Below are 21,232 nucleotides of genomic sequence, written 5' to 3'. Positions count from 1 at the left end.
AGAAGTTAATCAGATAATCTTATCTGTATGTATTCCACATTTACAACATGACAGTGAATTTGTATTAAAAAAAATTTTCAAAAAATCACAGAGATTTTTATGTGGTTTGTTCCGTTCCAGATTTTACCGATAAGTTCCATCTCCGGAAGGTCTCTACATACATACCTAGACCCATGCTTAATCAAGGTACTTTTTAAGATGCGTGGTACTTATGCATACACCTGTGCTATGCTAAATAAGAACATCTTTCCAAATGGAGGACAAAACAAAGAAAAGTTAAATAATGTAACTTACATGATCACACAGTGCAAGTGCTAAGTCCAAGCGGATGGGGATTTCCGGTTTGGAAATATGCAAGTAATTATAGCCTCCAGGAAGAACACCTCCTGCCATAAATGAAAGTATGAGATTTATTAAATCATACACAAAGAAAAAAAGAGTATTTGTTTGCCCTCCTTCACCCATAATCTTTTGTTTGTTTACTAAACAGCTCTAAAAAGAAAACAAGGAACTTATTTTGTTTTGGTGGACTTCATGTTGTAAGCTTTTTTTTTTTTGGTACTCATATACATGTTAGTGCAGTAGCCACACATTGAAAAGTTCCGATTATAGCTTTATTGATCTTGAACTTGGAATAAAGACACCGAGTTTCACTGGAAACACTCCATATTTACTGCAGTACAAATGAAAGCACAACTTGGTCCGCTATTAGCAAAAATCTACAGCAAAAGCTTTTATTGCAACTTACATCTCTCCACTGACTACATAAGGAGCTTTGAGGACTTTACTACCATTAGATGGCATCTTAGGTGACGATGGACCTGCCCTTACAAGATAACAGCAAAAACACCAAAGAGGGTATGAAAGTATGACAGAAATCCACTTTGACGTACCTTTAATTTTACACCCTTTGTACATGGGGGTGAGTCTATCTGTGCCTTCTGGTGGCTTAGAAAAGGGCTTAGCGGTTGGATCAAAGAGATTCAGCATAGATGCAGCAAGCTCAGAGCCAACCTCTTTTGAATTGAAGTTGCTGTGTGTCCATTCATCTACATAATATCTCCTCGAGTACTTTGTCAAAGGACCTGCGGCCCTGATACTGACATCATTAGTTCGGAATTCGGTATCAATCACAAGTCTTCCATCAAAAACAAGGCAAGCATCATTAATTGCCTTAAAGGTTTCATAATCCACTGTCTTGTAGGCAAAGCTAAAAAATGCCTAAAAAAAGAGATGTAAGTAAGTGCAGGTTATCATACATTAGTTACTGGCTAACTTTGTAAATCAAAACCCACACTTCATTCTGGAAGTTATTTATTATAAAAAACAAGAACATGAAATAAAGTATGATTTTACATACACAGCTAAATCCTTCTGATCCAGTATTCACAGCTACAAAAATTAAAACAAAGACAGTAGAGGGGAGAATTACTAAACTAGACTCATTCACCGCTGGTTATTAGATGAGTTTTATTTTAAAAACTCTAATATTAACTATGTAAAATAGCCTGAGTGGATGTGTATATTTTCTGCGTTAATACAAGCATATGAAATAGACTTGAACCCTTTATGAAGTTGGTTTTCTTCTTTCAAATGCTCAAGCCAAACTGAAAAACTAAGTAATAGAAAAGTACAATTTACTTTGCATTTTAGCAGGATAACTGTATGTTACAGATATTTTTCCAACTGTTGTGCTGTTTACTGTTCACCAAACTATGTTACTATGGATACCAGCACAGGGATATTCACTGAAGTGGAAGGATAGGAAATTCAAATTGTTCAGAGGAAACGTCACCCTCATTCAAACTACAGCGTCAGAATTAAAGCCAGTGGAAGCTGGGGAGGCCAGGATGTTTGTGAGAGGTGTAAAAGGGCTGAATATTTACCTGAAAAGGAAAGCATTCAGATTTATTATACTTGACAGTGACATAGATTTTGGAAAGCATATCCAAACTTTGTCAGGACTGAAACACATCTCTAGCTGTTCCAGGTCTGGATAATACTTGCTGTAAGAGGCAGACTAAGCTGCACCTCCTTAGTGCTTGGGACTACTGCTCCTGCAGCAGCTGAGGTTGGCCGCTCTCAGAGACAGGGCACAGGTCTAGGTGAACGTCAGATCCATCTGGATCATGCAGGTCAGCCCAGAGGAGCCTGTGTCAGTGGGTAAAGCACTTGGTACATCTGGCAGTCAGTTACCGAATCTGGTAATGAGCAAGCAGATACCTATTTGCCATGTGGAATTGAAAAAAAGATGTGACCTCCATTCTTTGAAAACACTGTCTGTGCTGTCTTACTCCTCCTTACAGAACTGGCCCTGAGGTAGGGATTTACCTTGGGACTAGCATCTATTGAAGCCATGAGCTTGTCTTCCCCACAGGAAGATTTCAAGGTTATTGAAAGAAAATCACCCTAAATCCTTAAATTCCCCCTCAGGGAATTCCTCAGTCTCAAAGGAAAAAAGCTAGTGATAATTCCCTTCTTTTGTCTTGTGGCACCTGCATAGTCCTTTCTCCTGGGACATAAGGAAGCAGATCAGACCTCATCTCCCAAAACAGGAGCTGAGGCAGCACCACTGTGACAAGCACTACAAAGCAGGCGGCGCTGGAAGCGGCCATTGATTCGTCCTACGCGTATGCATCGGTGTGGAACAGATGTGCACGCAGCACGTCACGCAAAGTGTGCCGGATGCCTGAAGAGCCACTTTGAAATCCAGCGCAGCGCGAGAGCGAGGACTGCAGGGTCCCACCACAGCCCTCGCCTTTTGTGTGCACGCTCTGCACAGACTCTGCGCATTAATTAGCAGAGAGGAGATTTTGAATCGATTTAGAATCACGTACATCTTGCATTTCTCTTTATATGTGTGTTATCTCGTTTTCTGCATTGCCTAAAAGTGACTTTTCAGATGGGCTTTTGCCTCTTTAATCTGGAACCAAAAATGTGCTCCCTAAGAAAAAAAGTGCCTATTCAGATGAAGCTAAGAGAGGTGCTGGGGAAGGTAAAACCCGCATCACCTGGAGGTGTCTCGGTTCCGAAACACCAGAAATGAGGAGCAGGTAAGCAAGGCTGGGTCACTCCAGCTTGGAACCAGGGGGCACACACACAGAACAGTCCCTGCCCCACGCCCTCGCCTCTGTCAGAGTGCTGCAGGTGGCAGAAGTGGGAGAAGCTACAGCTACTAGCAGTGTCTTTGTAGGTGCCTCTTACAAAGGATAAACTGAAAGCTGGCAGAACAAAGGTTCCCAAAATAGTGTAAACAAGACTGCATCCTGGACATTGAGGGTTAAAAGTAATAAGAATGACAAAGTTGAGAGAGGTTTTAAACAAGATCATGGTCTGCAAAGGGTACAGATGAAGACTGACCGTCTCATTGCAACAATACAGTTTGTGACGCTCCAGAGCCTTTATAAAAAGAGCTTTGTCTTTCATCAGTGTCCTCAGCTTTTAAAATTATTAGATGACAAGTTGAATGTTACTGCCCACCATCAAGACGTATTACTGTGCAGGCTGAGGAAAGGGTGAAAAGTTACTAGATGAGCATGTGTTATCTTGCTGCCTTCATCTTAAACAGTCTGAGACATAACTGTATCAGGGCAAACCAGCGTCAGTAGTATGTCCTTCCCTCAATGTCAGCCTCAGGGAGGACACACTTGTGACCTGGGTAAAGGTATTACCTGATTATACCACCAAAGAGCTTTCCTGTGGACTAAGGGCAAGCGTCAGATGCTCATGACCGGCTGCATGAGCCAGCCGGAAGAAAAGGCACAGGAGAGGGAAGCAAAGGGAGCTGTAAATTCCACAAAAAACCTCACTGGTACAGCAGAGATGCAGCAAGCAGAGAAGCCAGAGCCTCGGGGTTGTTCGTCTATAAAGCAAGTAATGAACTATGTGCAGTTAATGGAATTCTAACCATCTTTTATATCCAAAATCAGCGAAGCTCTGCCCATGAGGGCAAGGGGACCACACAGTCCTGCATCCTGCCGGCTGACAGGCAGGACGGTGTCACCGGAGGGGAGGGGACGGCTGCAATCTCCAGGCTGGGAGCCATCTGTCAGCCCGGGAGGGGAGGGAGGGAGGGAGGCTGCCTTTTGGAGATTTTCTCTCGTTGTTTTTATCCTGCAGGACTCAACAAATTAAGCCCCCAAGAACTGCCAATCAACAGTTGATATTGGCTCAAATCCCAAAAGGCCCAGAGCTGCTGCAGTGCCTATTCCTGCACAGCCTGCTCCCTTGCGAACGCAGCTGCCTTCCTGGCGAAGGCTGCTCTCTGGAGCCCTGTCCTCCTCTGAGTCCGTCCTCCCAGGCGGCTAAAAGCAGATACAGGAGCCATGCAAGACAGTTGAACCAGTTTTGGAGACTATAAAGCCCCTGACATCACATGTACTTGCATGTCTCTCATCTTCAAGGCTGGGTAAGAGAGACCTTGAGAGGGAAGAACCACGACTGGTAGAACGACAGGCACGGGGCACAAAGGGGCAAGAGGACCAAACCACGAGGAAATGAGTGTCTTTGAAGGAATGGCACAGGCCACGCAAGCAAGGTGGTGGGGAAAAGACCAGGGGCTGATGGGGAGGTGGTGAATGGCTATTCAGTTGCAAGGACAAGAATCACATTGAGATCTCTGTGGAAGAAGGCTGAAAACAGAGGGGTTTCATGGAAAGAGGAGAGAAACCGAAGAGCTGCGATGAGGAGAGAGTGGGAGGAACATCACTACTGATATGGTGACCAAAGTCAGGAGACTGCTAGCAGATGAAAGTGCTATACAAGGTCTTCATCTCCATCAGGAAGGGCTTAACTATCCATATATTAAAAAGAAAAGGGCTGGGAAGGCCCAATGATTTGGAGCTTTCCAGGCCAGGGGAGCCAGCAGGGACCATCGACTCCTGGGGAGCTCTCCAGGGAGGCATGTGGCTCTTCCGTTCCAGAATTACAACAGACTTACTGCACAAAGAAGTGTGCACACAGCAGGGTGTGCTGAGGGGGCCATACAGCTTCCTACGGATGCACGTTTTGAAGTGACTTTATCAGAAGCGCTCACTCATGTGGATTAGCCCAATGAAAGAAAAACAGAACTACTCTGCCCATTAGGAAACGCTAAAACCTGTCCCAGATCTCACAGTGGGGCCATACCTGTGAGTGTACATATGATTTATTTAGACACTGATACTATAGATAAACAAAATGCAGTCATTAATCTAGAGGCAGAAAAATCTGTTTAAAATGTATTGCAGTTAAGTTACATAGTAGGCCTCCCTATCCTAACATTATGGGCTTCTACTATGACTTAATCAAATCTTAATCAAATGCACATAACTGTAGACAGGAGTTACTGTGTGCATTTAAATAATAAAAAGATTTTTGGAATTATTTAGAAAATGAATTAAGAGTAGCTGTCACTCAGCAGTGAACAACTATTCGTGAGTCAGCTGACTTAAATACATTTTAATCCAAATCAGCCAGGGCATTAACAATGGTTTTGTTTGGATTTTTTAAAAACAATCCTTTATACTAACATGTGACTATTCAATCTTCTAGAGACAATGAGAAAATAGATAAACCAACGAGGGACTACCTAAATTTGACAGTCTTTGTCTTAAAAAACAGGCTGAAGAAAATACAATGAAAGCATATACTTACTGAACATTGCAATTTAAACGGTTTTGTATTTGTAGTGAAAGCAGCACATGTGATAAGGTCTGGGTCGTCGCCTTCGTTCCACTGTGCCAGGATACTGTCATAATAAACACACACGCCAGCCCTTGACAGTGCCTCCTGAACAGCACTTTCGATTTCGTTGTTGTTAAGGCAAGTAACATTTGAGCTGAGTGGAGGCTGTACGAGATGTATGCGAGAACCATTAATTCCAAGAGATAAGAGGGTTTCTACTGTGGTGTAAATGTCAATTGTATTCCCATAGACAATGATGTTCCCTAAGGGAAAAAAAAAGGGGGAAAAATTTCTAAGACATACAATGAAAACCTTATTAGTATAACTCAGATGATAATAACACAAAATTGCTCTCTTTGACCCTCTTATTTCTCTGATGCTATGAAGCAAACAATGTTACCTAGCAACAGTAGCTAAGATAATTTAGTGAAGAATCTGTACAAAACATCCCACAAAGTAGGCAAGTACTTAACATGTAAGTATGACATTCATTCTGACTATATAATTTTAAATTATTTTGATTGAAAATCCTCTAGGGAAAAAAGAAAGTTTTTATTTTGTTCTCCCCTCCTTCCTCAATTTTGCTCATTCAAAGGACTTCCTGGGCAGGGAGAAAGGAGCAAATCAAATACATCATGCAGAAAAAAACCAAACTGTGGAAAGACCAAGTTATAGAAAACAAGCCGTTGTGCAATATCGGAGGTCACCAGTGCTGCCGCTTCCTTCCGCAAAAGCCTAATCTCCAGACAATGGAGACGCCCCTGCAAACATACCCTATGCCTGCTGCTTCATATCTGCCGGCTTGTCTCACCCAACTGCCCCGCTGCAGGGCACAGACGACCGACGCACTCAACAGCAGCGGCTGGCAGCTCTGCACCATTCTTTGCAGACAGCTGCCTCCCTCCAGTGCATGTCGGAGACCACCCAAAACCCAAATGCCTCAAGTATGTGCTCCAAGCCAGCCAGCCTCCATCCTTGCACACTGCCTAGAAATCAGCAAGCTCAACACAGACACTTCTGAGCAGCTGGTATGAAAACAGCGTTTGGATATTGCTGCTCCTTTTGCAGTCCATTGTCACTACAGCAGAAACCACTATTTAAACCAGCTCCATTTTTCCACCCACTGGGTAAAGGGAGCTCTGATTCAAACCCACAACTCCCACCTTCCAGGGGAGTGCCCTTAACTACAACACTGCAGGCTATATGGCAGGGTCTTGTCAATTCTCTTACGGGAGCAGTGCCACTTCAAACTGCATAGTTAAAGCTGAGAGTGAATAGGTGAGGATGGGAGGGAAGCAAATTCTGTGTGAGCATAACGGGACTCTCCAGCCTAATGGCTAAAGCCCTCCTGGCAAAGAGGGAGGCAGAGCTGGGATGCATAGGAGCACCCATGTGTTTTATCTAAGGATGGTTTAATACAAAACACACAATCATTCCTCTGAGCCAGGACTGAAACGTACTCCTCTCCTCCCTGTTCCCTCTGTCTCCCAGCTCAGAACAGGAACCTTTTTTTCTGCTCTGTGATCCACTGAATCTTCAAGTAATCCATGCAAAATGGCACAGATCTTGTAGGACAGACTGGGAATTCCTTTCCCAGTGGCTAAGGACCCTTTGCCACATGGGCCACAGCCAAGCTCCAGCCTGAGGAAAGGAGGATCGAGCCCAGGCTTGCAGGCTCCTCCGTGTATGCGGCAGTAAGCACGCACCCAACCACCAGCTCTACGACTGTGCTGCGCTCAACTGACCCAGCAGCTAGCTCAAGCTGCAAGGTCAAGGCAGATGAACACCCAGCCTGTGAATTTTGACAGACTTTCAGTAAGACATCAGCTCCTACACGTTAAGTCTGATGGGTGTTTCAGTACGCCAAGAATCTGATCTGTCAGCACAAGGATGCATCAAAATGCACGTTCCCATACCCGGGCAGCATTGCTGATCAGCAGGTGTATTTATTGCTTTATGGGACATCCATGGCAGAAACGGGAAATAACTGGACCATAACACAAGCTAACATGCAAACATCCTTGCAATAGAGGACATCATACGCTGCAGCATGGAGCTGGGAAAAAAAAATTACAGAAAAGCTAACAACACCCAAGTGTCACTTTTCCAGGTAACGTGTGTAAACCAGAGGAAAGCCAGTGCACAAATCCCAGGCTTGTCCAGCCTCAGAGTGAAGCGGAGGGATAACACAGAGGATACAGGGCCTCGTATGAGCAGACGGATGTTATGGCAGAAGTTTCTTTACAAGCTCTGTGAAAACAACTTGTAGTCTGGCATTGAAGGAGAAGCGTGGGATGGAACGTACTAAAGAAAAGACAGCGTTGAAACGTATGAGGTGTTTCAGGAATGGCCTGTAATTGACATAAACAGCAGCTGGCACTTGGTCACCACAGGCTACAGAGCCATAACTGCAATGAGAATTTGGACAAACAGCTGACTTTCCTACATAACTGGCTTGATCTTGACTTTTGGCAGGATTTGTTCTCCTTCATGGCACTGCAGGAAGCAGTGATGAGCAGGTAAGACAGTGCCTCATGCAACTAACTTGCACATTTATCTCTGATTGGCTTTTGTGTCCCGCTACAAGTGACAGAAGCCCCTACAACCTAAATTTTATTATTTCATAGGCTAATTTCACTGGGACCATGTTTTACTGCATGAGACACAGAGCAATCCTAAACAGAGCATTCACAAAGCCCTAGCTCCCAACAATATTAATGCTAAAAATTGTTAACAGATGTTCTATTATTCTCCTTTGACTAGAAGGTTATTTTATTTGTCCATATCAGTTTGGCTACTTGTAGCTGCCAAATAAACATAGCTCTTCATAACTGTCAGAGAAAAGAATTGCCCCATGATTATACATGCTCACAATGACGGAAAGTGTATTTTTAATGTTCACATCAGTGACCAGAAGGACAGAACAATTTTACCTGCAAATGTATTCATCTGAAATCATAAGAAGAAAGAGATCTTAGTACTTTCATAAATACAATACAGAATACGTATAATGTGTGATAATGGGGGTTCTGTCCAATGTGTACATTGCTAAGCGGACTTTCCAAGCCAGAAGAATCCTTTCCACTGCTCATGCCTGCCAGGATGTCTCTCTGTAGGCAGTACTGTCATCACGAGGGCCAAAAAAGACGACATAAGACTGATCCATTTTTTTCCACTGCTGCAGCAGTGTAATGCAAGAAGTAAACAAGCAGAACCAGTGGTGAAATACAAACTTACGTATATTAATTTTTAGTAATCTAATGTGCTAATAGTGCAGGTAAGAACGTGGTATGTGGATGCTGACAGCTTCACGTTACATTTACACATTTTCAATTAGGAAGGGGTGAAAAGCATAAGCAGCTGAAGAGGATACAGTGGCCGGGAAAGGGGAATGAGAAGTGCTTACCAAAGGCACAGCCTAGCAAAGTTAGCCTGACACTAAGGCAAGCAAGTCTCAGCAAGTGAGAGATCCTCACCATTTGGCAGAACCAGCCTCTTTGGAGGGAAGTTCAGTTATTGTATCATATGTTGGCATTTTTGTATAGATGAGATCAGATTCGAGCCCTGCATTTCTCAAGGAAAATTAAAATTCTGTTTTATATGGTAATATTAAATACAACTACATTAGATCAAGGAAAGCAATGCTCCTTTACTGACCTCTTGTAAATCAACAATTTACGGTTTTTGCTTATTACAATATTAGTGGCTTTTTAGATTACAGTGCTAGTAGTCTAGGAACTACAGATATTCATTATGGACTGAAATTATGTTCACTGGACAGATAGCAGTTCCTCAGGATGCTTTTATTATTTAACTACATAAAATGTATCTATCTGTGAGTAAACATAATAATCTTCCATGGAGAAAAGCAGCCATAAATAAAGACGGTTAGAGTAGTTTTAGCATTTTTTTACTAGAATGTCAGCGTTCTGCAGCAGAGCAGGCTCATTCATTTTCCACAAGTGGAAGCACAAGATTTCAGTGACCCTAGCATGACCTGAATCTTTTTAGTTTGCAAAAGCTGAAGGAGAAAACTAGTACTAGCTAAAGCATCAGTGGCTCCAGTTGGCGATTCATGCACTGGAATTTTAATGTGGTAGTATTCCTACAAACATGCTTTTAATAAGGCAGTAAACTATGTTTAGGTAAAGAGAAAAAATAATTGCTCCATTTTGGGCCATTAAAGCAGTTTTGTTCCTTACTTTACTCCCATCCTACTTTTTATTTTCATGGAAAGTGCAGAGCTAATAGGAGATGAATTTCAATTAGTCACAATTACAGTTATAATAGGTTACATGCATTAGGCGGCTGGGTTTCATCAGAGAAGCTGCAGTGGCAGCCATCGGGGCTGGTGCTCACCCTGCTCCCAGGCCCTTGGCAGCAGGAGGCCCTTCCAGAGCTGCCAGCACAACCGGCCGGGGCAAAGGCCTCCGGCCCCAGCTCGGGGGACCCTGCTGCAGCCCGTCAAGGAGCTGGCAGCGGCAATCATGGCTTGCTGCTTCTCACGCAGGCTCCTCGAGCAACACCTGCTGCTGAGTGCCAGCCACCTTCTCCCATCACCTCTCCTCACCTGAGATGAGGAGGAGCCTGGGGAGGAAGGCTGCAGCATCCACACTGCTGCTCATCCTTGGTGGTGCAGTCGCTGCTGGGAGCGCCGTTGCTTCCACCATGGCATGCATGCAACGCCAGTATGCGCTACCTGGCTGATCCTGCTCTACTTAACGACCTGCAAAAAAGCATCCACTGATTTCATCCAGAATGAAGTGCTACCAAGCACTCACAAGAGGGAAGAAAAGCAATTAAAAACCCTACCTTAACTCTTAATTAAAAGCTGCTCTCAAAATAAGTGCCACCAAACTAAGATTTCATCCAATTAGGCTAATAAGACTCACATTGTGAAGCTCAGTGACTAACACTTTCCTTTAAAAAACCTCCAGAACTACAGGTGGTCTTGAAGGCACCTTTGCTCTCCCTTGTCCAGGGCTTTTCTTCCCCAGCCGGGCATCTCCGAGTACTTGCCAAGCTGTGGCACCGGTGGGAGCCCCCAGACTGGCTACATGGGACCCCGGAGGGGCTCATCCAGCGGCTGAGCCAGGAGAATGGGGCTTGGCACAGCAGGCTCCAGACTACTTGTGATAAACATAGCAAATGGCTGAATAAGAAGAGCACATATCAAAGAAATTTGTGTGGAGAAAAGACCGAGTACAAGTGGAGAAGAATTATTATTGTACCTGAAGTGGGAGGATGAAATGTCTATTTCTGTGCAACTACAATAATCAGCATATATAGTTTTACTACCCACTTCTTTATTTTTTAAATATAAGCAAATCCTATTTTTTAACATTTTGAATCCCAACGTGTTTAAAGCAGGTTAGTAGAAACTTGACAAACAATACAGTTTTGATGAGAAGAAATGGATAAGGTGTAATATTACTATTTATTGGAGGCAAAAGTAGGATCTGGACAATTTCAGGGATGAAAAGTAAACACATACGTAAAACTTTTGTCATCCCAGTAGAGCGGTAGCATAGCCTGCAGATGGCTGACAGACATCCAAATCAATTGCTGAATGCCACAGGAGCCTTGCCTCTGCACCTCCACGAACCTGCCGCCCATTAGACCATCCCCAGAACAGGCTAGGTGCTGAAAAGTGGTCTCATTTTCAGAAAGAGTACGGAACTTGGATGCAGCTATGATCAAGTATAAAAAGAACAACATTTGTAAGAAACATCGCTGGAAAAAGAAGCCAGGCGAGGAAGAACAGAAACAGGTGGAGAAAGACTTCTCCAGCTGGGCAGTCTTTATAGCTTACAGCTGCAGTGGCAGCGAACATGAAGTGGGACGAGCAACGAAAGGGAACCAGAGCCAAAGGCAGGACAAGGAGAAAGGGGGAGGCATCATGTCTTCCACAGACCATGTCTCCAAAATGTCCCTCCAGACCAGTCTCATTGGCAGCTTGTGGATTTAGCTTGTAAGTGAAGACAGCATAGTGCCTAATTAAGATATTCATCTTTACACTGCAAGAAGTCAACAGCAATAATGAAACTGTCATTAATATTAACTTAGTATTAATAATAATAATAAAAAAGGTGCATTCATCCCAAAGCAGATAAGGTGCTCTAAGACTGCCACTCGCCTGAAGAGAGATCCTCCCAGGAGCCTTGCGTCCCAGACAGTAGGCTAGCTCTCAGGCAGTGTTTGTGCCCAGGTGTTCTAGAGCACATTCCAGAACTGGGCACGCACAGGTTTACATGAAGGACTAGCAGTAGCAAACAGGGAAAACTAACAACCTCATCTGTTTATGCAAACGCAGCTGGGCATATCAGCTGGACGTCAGGTAAAACTGCGTGGGCAGGGGCTAGTATCAGCTGGAAAACAGGCAGAGTGGGACTGCTGAAGAGGCTCTGTTTCCATGCCTGAGGCCAGGAAGCTGAGGAAAATGTGAGTGGAAACATTATCATGTTTATTGTCTCCTGTCCTGATCACAGCAAGACTTGGTGGATGATAAAGAAACTTCCAATGTCTTGAGAACTTCCCTAAAGGTCTGCCAAGCAGGACACGAACTTTGTAGACCACACCAAATAACTACCAACATTCATTATGTTCTCTGCAAATGAGTCACGTAAACTACATCTTTAGGAAAGTGCTGTTGTTGCAACTGTACTGGTTTTGGCTGGGATAGAATTAATTTTCTTCACAGTAGCTAGTACGGGGCTGTGTTTTGGATTCGTGCTGAAAATAGTGTTGATAACACAGGGGTGTTTTCATTATTGCTGAGCAGTGCTTACAGAGTCAAGGCCTTTTCTGCTTCTCATCCCACCCCACCAGCGAGGAGGCTGGGGGTGCACACAGCCGGGACAGCTGGCCCCAACTGCCCAAATGGATATTCCATACCATACAACATCATGCTCAGCATATAAAGCTGGGGGAACGAAGTGGGACACATTCACAGTTATGGTGTCTGTCTTCCCAAGTAACCATCATGTGTGATGGAGCCCTGCTTTCCTGGAGATGGCTGAACACCTGCCTGCCGATGGGAAGTGGTGAAGGAATTCCTTGTTTTGCTCTGCTTGCATGTGCGGCTTTTGCTTTACCTGTTAAACTGTCTTTATCTCAACCCATGAGTTTTCTACCTGTTACCCTTCCGATTCTCTCCCCCATCCCACCGGGGGGGAGTGAGCAAGCGGCTGCCTGGGGCTCAGTTGTTGGCTGGGGTTAAGCCACGACTGCACTCAGGCGACAAGAACTTTCCAGAAAGACAGCTTTCCTGCTCTGAACTCTGTCCCAACTCAGATCCGGCACACGGAACTGACATTACATTAATTCATTTACTGTTTGGTCTCTTTTTCTGTAGTTGAAAGTTTAACTCAGAAACCTGGGTGATTCCAGATATTTTCAGTGAATGAACTAATGAATATATGAACAATGCACACAGGAACAGGCTGAGGAAATACAGGTATGGTGGACAAAAATCGGCACAAGTGTGCCATTTTAAGGGTTAAAAGAAAATACTGTGAGCCTGCAGTTCTGTGTGAAAATCTGTAACTGATGTAACCGAATACAAAGATGACAGATACTGAAAAACTCCACCTCCTAATTTAGACCTGTTTTCTTTTGTTAGGCCTCAAATCTAGATATGTTTCTCTACAACAGAAAAAAACACATCCACTAATTAAATTATTATTTAATTGGCTAATTAATGACTCCAGACAGATTTGCATTTGGGACTCATTTTGGTTTATATAATAATTATAGATAATTAATCTCAAGCCTTTCTTTCCTTGCTAAATATGCCGGGTATCAAAAATGACAACAAATTATAAATTAATCTGGAAAACAAAGCGCAGCAGATGAAAGACTTCGTTAGAAGTAATCAGGCACCAATTATACCATGAAATTAAGGAAACAATAAGCCTAGAAAACATTTCTGTAAATGTGTGTGTGTTCACGAAAACCCTTACCTTCTGAGTTGACAACGTTTTCTTTCAGCCAGTGCATTGCCTTTAAGCAGTCCTGGTCATCATTGAGAGTAAAATGATTGGAAGGGACTTTCCTTGTGTATCTTTGTGGCCACTTACTTATGACTTCTCTGTTAGTTGGAAGTTTACTGATATCTGCTCCAGTGGGAGACAGGACCTGGAAGAAACGAACAAATGAGTGAATGAATACATGGCATATATCTTGGAGAACTGTTAAGAAAGCTTTTAACAAACAATGAGACAAGCTATTTGACTACTTAAGCGTTGCTATCCTTGTACATCCTAACCCTTCTTAACATGCAGCAGTAGGAAACACATCAGTGGCCGCCAAGAAAATACGATTCATGCTAGTCTGGGTACACACGCGTGTGTCATGTATTCCATATTTGTTATGGGATATGGGTGACCATTTTAAACAGCAGTGCCAGAACAAGTGAGTAACAATACAGGCAAAACGCAAATGAAAAGGGCTTCACAGCAAGCAGCAGAAATGCACAGATATACAGTTGAAGGATCTCTGCAGTTATTTCAATAACATATACCTTTAAATGAGACTTGAAAATTCTTTGTGCAGCAAGACTGCCTCCATCTTTTGCCAGAAAAAAAAAAAAAAAAAAAAAAAATCAACTTTCTAAAATAAGACAGATTTTTGTCCCAGAGAAAAGGACCAAAACCTGCTCGATGGTTAAAATGCCAGGATTCAGTAAAGTGTTAATTGTATAACGCTGCTTTACAGTAACAAATTCATTCTGAATTAGAGAGCAAAAAAGGGAATCTCATCTATGACTTCTACAGCACCAGTGATTAACATCCTGCACAATGTTCTCACTGCCAACTGGATCAAGCGAAATACTATTCGGTCATATAAAAACAGGCATGACATCAAAAGATCTTCCTTACTCAACAATGAAATCCTCTTAATCATAATGAATAATGTTTTACTAGGCATTAATTTGACTGCTTACCAAATAAGGGACAACTTATAAAACAACGGACTACAGCTCTGTGTAATATAACAGAAACCAGATGATAAAAATAATTCCTTCCTCTTTTTTGTAGGGCTTAAAAGTGAGAATAGATGATGTTAGGTTTTCCTCTTGAAGGCAGATAAAACCAGAGTTTTCCCTTGCTTTCTTCATCTTTCTTTCTCCTCCAGTGCAGTTACTTCCCATAACTTATTTTGCAAGTCGGAGTTACCTCCAAACTTCTTTTTCTAGGAGCACTTAAAGTCATTCAGACTTTAATACTTCACATACAGACTTTAACACTTCACCTTTGTTTCAGCCCTGTTGAACAGTGAATATGGATTGTTGTTCACAGCGTGCCTCTACTCCGAGAAGCGATTACAGAAAAACTGGGGCTTTCTTGCTCCACAAATCTGCTGCACACGTGCAGTCCGGATTTCACTATGGGGCTGAACATACCCCACATTCACGGTTGTGACTTACGGTGAACAGCACTGTAAAAACCTGTAGACACATGCTCAGTTTCATCTCCTGATTTTAAACGCAAAATATGTTGCTCGTGACTCCTATCCAAAACCAATCAACAAGGCAAAATCACTGCAGGCAATGGGGCTATACAAAAGATGGTCATTTGGTTTACACAGTTTGAAGGCCACGCAATGATCACAAGAATGAATGAACCCTGCCCAGGATGTCTGAGTCAAAGCTGAGCCTGTAGAGCTGGCGATGAGCTTGATTCCACATTTCACGTGTAACTAAGGGTCTGCTTCAATCTCACTGGAAACTTAACTGTGTGCTGCAATAACATACAGGACCACGTACATGCCTAGGCATGGTCATCACATGACAGGAGTAATTAATTTGATAAGGAGTTCTCTCCATTGCCAAAACTAGGTCAAACGGTGTTAGACCAGCTGGAGTTAAGTCTCCTGTGGCTGGGGCCACATGTCAATCAGACCTACTCTTCAGCAAGTTTAATGGTCATGGTGGCAAAAATACTGGTAGCTTTGCTTAATGTCCGATACTGAGCAGTGACATTGCTGGTAGAAAATTTTGTGCAACCTCTCAAATTCTATAGCCACACTGAAATAGTACAACCTGCCACACTGAAGGGCTACACGGTTTCTGGTTATACATTTGCTAAGGACTACTCTGCTGCTTTGCTAATCACAGAAACACTATTTACTGTAAAAACTGAACATATTATTACTATTATGTTTTTCACTCTGCACACAATCTTACCTGGTATTTCTGTCCCGTACAGAGAACAAGGTAGTCATATGGTACTTTCTTCTCCTTGGAAACAAGTACATATTTGGCAGCACGATTTATGCCAGTCATTTTACCAACCACAACGTTAACCCAGGAACAAAGTGACATCTGTGCATAATCTTCATCATTAAAACAGTGGCTGTGAAGAAAGAATATCTGTAAGTGACATTTCAGCAGCTGACAGCAGGCATTAATTAGACATCTGGTGAGTTAGCCAAAGTCCCCTAGTGGTTCAAGTCTGTTCTCTCGCTGTGAGTTTACGGCAGTCTATAGTAACAGATTAGTCATTATGAAATACTCAGTTACCAGTTGACAACTTTCTGCTAAAACTAAACAATCCCTCCCAGCATCGGGCCATACAACCACGTAATTTAAAAACAAAGTCAGAAATAGATGCTTTACTCTGCTTTTTGTTTGCAGGCTGATGCAAGGAGGAGACTTTTGAACCTGCAAAGAAAATATTTTAACAGTCTAATTTCTTTCTTCTACGCAAGACTCCCTTATTAAGTTTTTTTCCCCACTTTTGCTTCATTTGGTATTCAGCGTCACCAGTAGCGGCTATGGTGAGACACCTGAATGTCTTATGGACTACGTGTTGTCCCAATGAGACACCTCGATAGAAATCTGATTTCCAGGGTTCGCATGGTGCACACATTCTGAGCACCACGCTCTGGCAGTGTTAATTCAATATCAGCACCGAAAACTAAGGAACCCAAAATCACTTGTCGGTTTTGACAATCTCAGGCAAGGTCAAGTTTTGCAGTTCTTAAATTTCAGCAGTGTTACAGCCTGTTTCCAGTGTAAAGTATCATACATATTCCTATGTATGATGACAGTATCAAAGATCTGGAAGCTGCTATTTAAAAAGCCAATTTTGAAGCACAATCCAAATGGAACAAAACCTCTTTTAATGCCTCTGTAATGAAAATTAAAATTATTTCCAAAGGTCTTTTATGACTCAGAGTATGCCCCCACTCTGCCCAACTAAGCAAATACCAAGATACTTATTTATTATTGCATTTGTACTACCCCCTCTGCTTAATAGACTTCTGGAAACACAAAGATTCCCGAAGATGGACAACAGATATAATTATAAAATGCATGGAGGACCAAAAAGAACATTTTCAGCAAGGTCCGTTACGACTCTTGAACACCACTGAGTCTTGCCCATTATGAAAATACACAGTATGTTGCTGGCCATTCTGCAAATCCAGCTAGACTCAACTCAATACCTCCCTGATACTGAAAACTTAAACAAGGAAAAATTCCATTAAATTTGGTTCTTTCAGTAGAATTGAGAATTAATGCTAATCCCAAACCCATTTACAGCTTTGTAGAGGAATGAACCCACAGGATCTAGTGAAAAGGAATGCAACAGGTTTTAAACAAGCAAAAAAGATGAATGGCTGATATTAACACAGATGTTTGCTTTATGAGATCAGAGAGACATGGCAAGAAGGTGGAACTTGCACATCTTGTGTGAAAAGAAGTCGAGTCTCACGCCTGCTAGCACTTCACGCCTATGAGACAAGATGGGAATGGCAAATAAAGAAATCCTCGGCTTCACCCAGTCTGTGATCTGAAGCCACCACAGAAAGAAATAGTCCATCTACCAGATAAAGTTCATGGCCATTCAGAGGCTCAAGAACTTTACTTTCTGTTGATACCGAGTGATGAGAAATACTCCACTTTCTTCCACAAGACTAAATTTGATGCAATTAACTAGAGGGGGACTCAGCTCATGTTCAAGCATTTCATGCCTTTGTATTGTACCAGTGACCACAGCAGAGAACACTGGAGAGAGACTCAGCACTAATAGCTGTTATTTTGCCACTAGTACCAGAATATACATTCTAAACCAGAGCTGATTGCTACACATTAATTGTTGTTACTGAGTTCCCCAAACTGTCATACAGTACGGCACAGAAACAAAGTTGCTTTCATGACCTGAAGAATTTTAGGACTGAATGACCAGACTTTCTGAGGTACTCTGCATCCTCTGTACTCACAGATACCAGAGACAAATAAATAAGGGAAGAAAACCACTGACAATTCTAAACTGTAATCATGCAGAAATCTATAAACAAAGTGGGCATCAAGGACAGATGAGGATTTTCAAAAGCACCTTTATAATTGAGGTGCGCAGCTCCCAGGAGACTGACGCTCCAAAATCACAGGGATGCTTTCAAAAATCATACCCTGCAGAGTTCAATTTTCACTCTTAATCTGCTTTCAGATTTTAACAGCTAATCTGGTGAGGCAGCTATGAACTGCAACTTTCCATCAGGAAGGATTTTTTGTTACTACAACTCTTTTTCACAGTATACTTAAGAAAAAGAGCACATGCATTTGTGTGAGCGTATAATCCCTTCATTTACCAGATTTGTACTTAAACATACCTCTTTCTGCAATAAAAAAAAAAAAAAATCAATTCAGGTAACTACTTATAAAAAAAATTCCTTGACAGGGCAAAATTCCAAACAAGATAAGGTGGTTTTAAACAGGTTCACATCACATCATTTTCATGTCTTTGTAGAGATTTCATTTTTAAGGTTCAGCAAGCAGACACTGAGTTGTTTTGTCATTTAAAGAGCTGACCCTTTAGTGCATTGCCATTTACTGAGTAAAAGATTTGGTAAAAAACAATGTGCAGGTTCCAAAGAGTCAGATGCCAAATCTATATAAATTATACTAAGTTCACTCCCCAGCCATTCAAAATTACTGATTCATTTTAATTCTATGCTTCTCAACATCCAGAACAGTCATGTTCCTGTCTACAATGAGGATTCCTAGCTGCTATTCCAAAATTAACAAAAAAACTCCCATCAAAACAAATATACCAAATTTAAGTGAGAATTACATACTGTGAATTTTAATAAGGTAAGATTTTATCCTACTAAATGGAAGATATTTTTACTTACTAGCAAACAAGAAAACTCGTGAAATGTTTGACCACTCGCTAGACACAAGCATAATTCTCTCTCGTAGTCTTCCCTTCAGCTGTTTCGTACCAGACCCCGGGCCCTGCCAGCCCCAGGGAGGTACATATAAGGGGCAGCACTCTGTCTGGGACTGGAGATAGACTTCCACAGTCCAGTGGCTGGCACACAAACAGTTCACAAGTAGCAGAACTCATGCAGCACAGTTCTTCCAAATTTATCAACAGCAATAATACTAAACTTTCCCCCATATACTCGGCAAAATTCCCACTGTTGTCAGTGGGATCTGCATCTCACCACATAGCTGCAATAAGCAGATCACTGGTCGCATTGCTAATATTAATCTTATACGTTATTTTCTTCAGCATTATTTGAACAAAACTTGTGGAAGTTAAAAACTAAATAATATTTAAAAAGCAAGCATACGTCTTTTGTCATTTTTCTCTAACCCGGAGACCTAACCAATCTAAAAAGTCTTGGAAAGCAGAGACCAGCATCCTGGTGTAATACAATGGATTGCTGTCCTGAAGTTACTGTTTTAGCAACATTTCCCTAGTAATAATTATACTCAACTCATTTCACAGGTGAACGCATGTTGTATAGACAGGTTGTATTGGACAGCATAAGGCTGTCTATGTATCTATCTAAAACTTAGGACAAGTTCACAAAGAATTACAAAGTGCAGTGTTTTCCTTTGAAGCTATGGAAGTGTTTAGATAGTAAACCAAACCTGTTAATTAAAAATCTTCTATGTTTGGAGCCCGTTAGGTCTTTTCCTGGAAGGCCATGAATTGAAATCAAGGTCAGATTGTTGAACTTCAGATGCGGACTGTGGAAAGAAAAACAAAATGCCACAGTTCAACCAGTATATTTTTGCTGAGGCTCTGTTTGGTACAAGCTCAATGCGAGTGAATTTCAACATATGGTTATGCACAGTGTTTACAGCTTAGCTTCGATATTGTCTCAATTCTGACAGAGATATTTGGACTCCGTCACGTAACTTACAAGCTCTGTTCCCGAGACCTTCTGGCAAGACTTACCTTCCACCACTACAAAATGTATTGTTAGACCACCGAGTCTTTGCTCAAACACCTTTGCTGTTCATAGCTGACCTCCTGTAAGCTGCAGGTAAGGAAATAAAGAATTCCTCACAACTGGTAATTTGTGTGCTTCCTGCAACAGGTCTACTGAAATTGGGAGGGTGTACCAAAGGAACAGCACAGATTTTAATTCCATATTCAGGAGGATACAGAAAGTAGTTCCTTTACACAGGCCAGGTACAAAGTGTTTTGTCATTCTGCTAAGGCGCATGCATCTTTGGACACAAAAAGAACAACACTTTCCACTGTAGTTTCATTAATGCCCTAGTGGGGCGGGAGGGAACAAGACTGACAGTATGTTGAACTAAGTGTGATCTGACATTTAAAAACAAATAAATATTATGAGTGATTAAGCCTTCTAATCTTCAAGGCTTTCTGTAAGTTAAGTATGGATTGATGCAAACGGTACAAAGGAATCAGAATGTTTTTTATCAAGCAATGTTAATTTGTTATTCATACGTTTAAAAAATATATTCAAACAAAGTTAAAGGTCATACTTAAACCAAGGAATTTCAAGGTTATGGCTGCCCCTCTCAAAATGCATATTAATAGTTTAATTCTGGATTATGGATTATCTATGGTAAATCTCCATGCATACTCAGGCCAAGTGCAATGTAATAAATAACCTTAATGTAACAGAGTGCATATATTTATACAGATTATGGGCCTGATTCTCATTTAAATTAAGGTCACTCTGCAGAGGGGGGTGTAAACAGAATTTGTTCTTCATTTATGGCCACATTATGCTGGCTGAGCGATACAAAGTGGTCTTCATGTAAATGAGAGTTAGCCTGATACATTAAGCTGAATTTAAAGTGTACAGAATGCCATCTGCACTCAGAGAGCACTCCTAGTGGGATGCAAATATGAACAATTACAATAACTTTACACACCTAAATACTATAACTCCTTGGCGTTTAGTTTACATGTAATTATGAGAAAAATTATTAGAACAGTATATAAACATCCTAGACATTCTCCTACCCTGCCTGCCCTCATAGCAATGAGGTTTCTTTTCAGCTTAGAGCTGAACTCATCTATACACTGCATGGCCCCTCGCCAATGGGTCTCCAAATCCAGGTGCTACAATAACATTGTTTAAATTACATTAACAGTATTTAGGATGAAAATGTTGCAAGCAAGCATCAGAAACATGGCAGAATAAAGGTCCTATTAAATATGCCTCTTTCGCATGATTGCACTATGATCCCCTTTTATTGATCCGGTCACATACTGTTTTCTTCTGCAGATGCTCTACCTCTATTAAGACCATACGCAGTCACCCAGTATTTCCACAGTCATATGGTATTTGT

At 41.9% G+C, this 21,232-nt stretch overlaps 1 protein-coding gene across 1 annotated transcript in view; it reads right to left on the bottom strand.

Moving 5' to 3' along the window:
- The window catches only part of LOC104616666 (uncharacterized protein C20orf26-like), a gene marked incomplete at its 5' end in the record, with an annotated part of 40,139 nt that extends 20,491 nt beyond the window's left edge, over nt 1-19,648 (bottom strand). Inside the window, 6 exon segments of the mRNA XM_010281745.1 lie at nt 295-386; nt 894-1,221; nt 5,635-5,927; nt 13,626-13,800; nt 15,851-16,019; nt 19,550-19,648. Of these exon segments, the coding sequence (XP_010280047.1) occupies nt 295-386; nt 894-1,221; nt 5,635-5,927; nt 13,626-13,800; nt 15,851-16,019; nt 19,550-19,648 (1,156 nt within the window).
- Between the last annotated feature and the right edge of the window lie 1,584 nt (nt 19,649-21,232).

This window comes from Phaethon lepturus, unplaced genomic scaffold (assembly GCF_000687285.1).
Source record: "Phaethon lepturus isolate BGI_N335 unplaced genomic scaffold, ASM68728v1 scaffold54642, whole genome shotgun sequence".
Taxonomy (NCBI): Eukaryota; Metazoa; Chordata; class Aves; order Phaethontiformes; family Phaethontidae; genus Phaethon; species Phaethon lepturus.
Note: the sequence above shows the minus strand (reverse complement) of the source record. Positions and strands in the feature narration are given on the sequence as shown.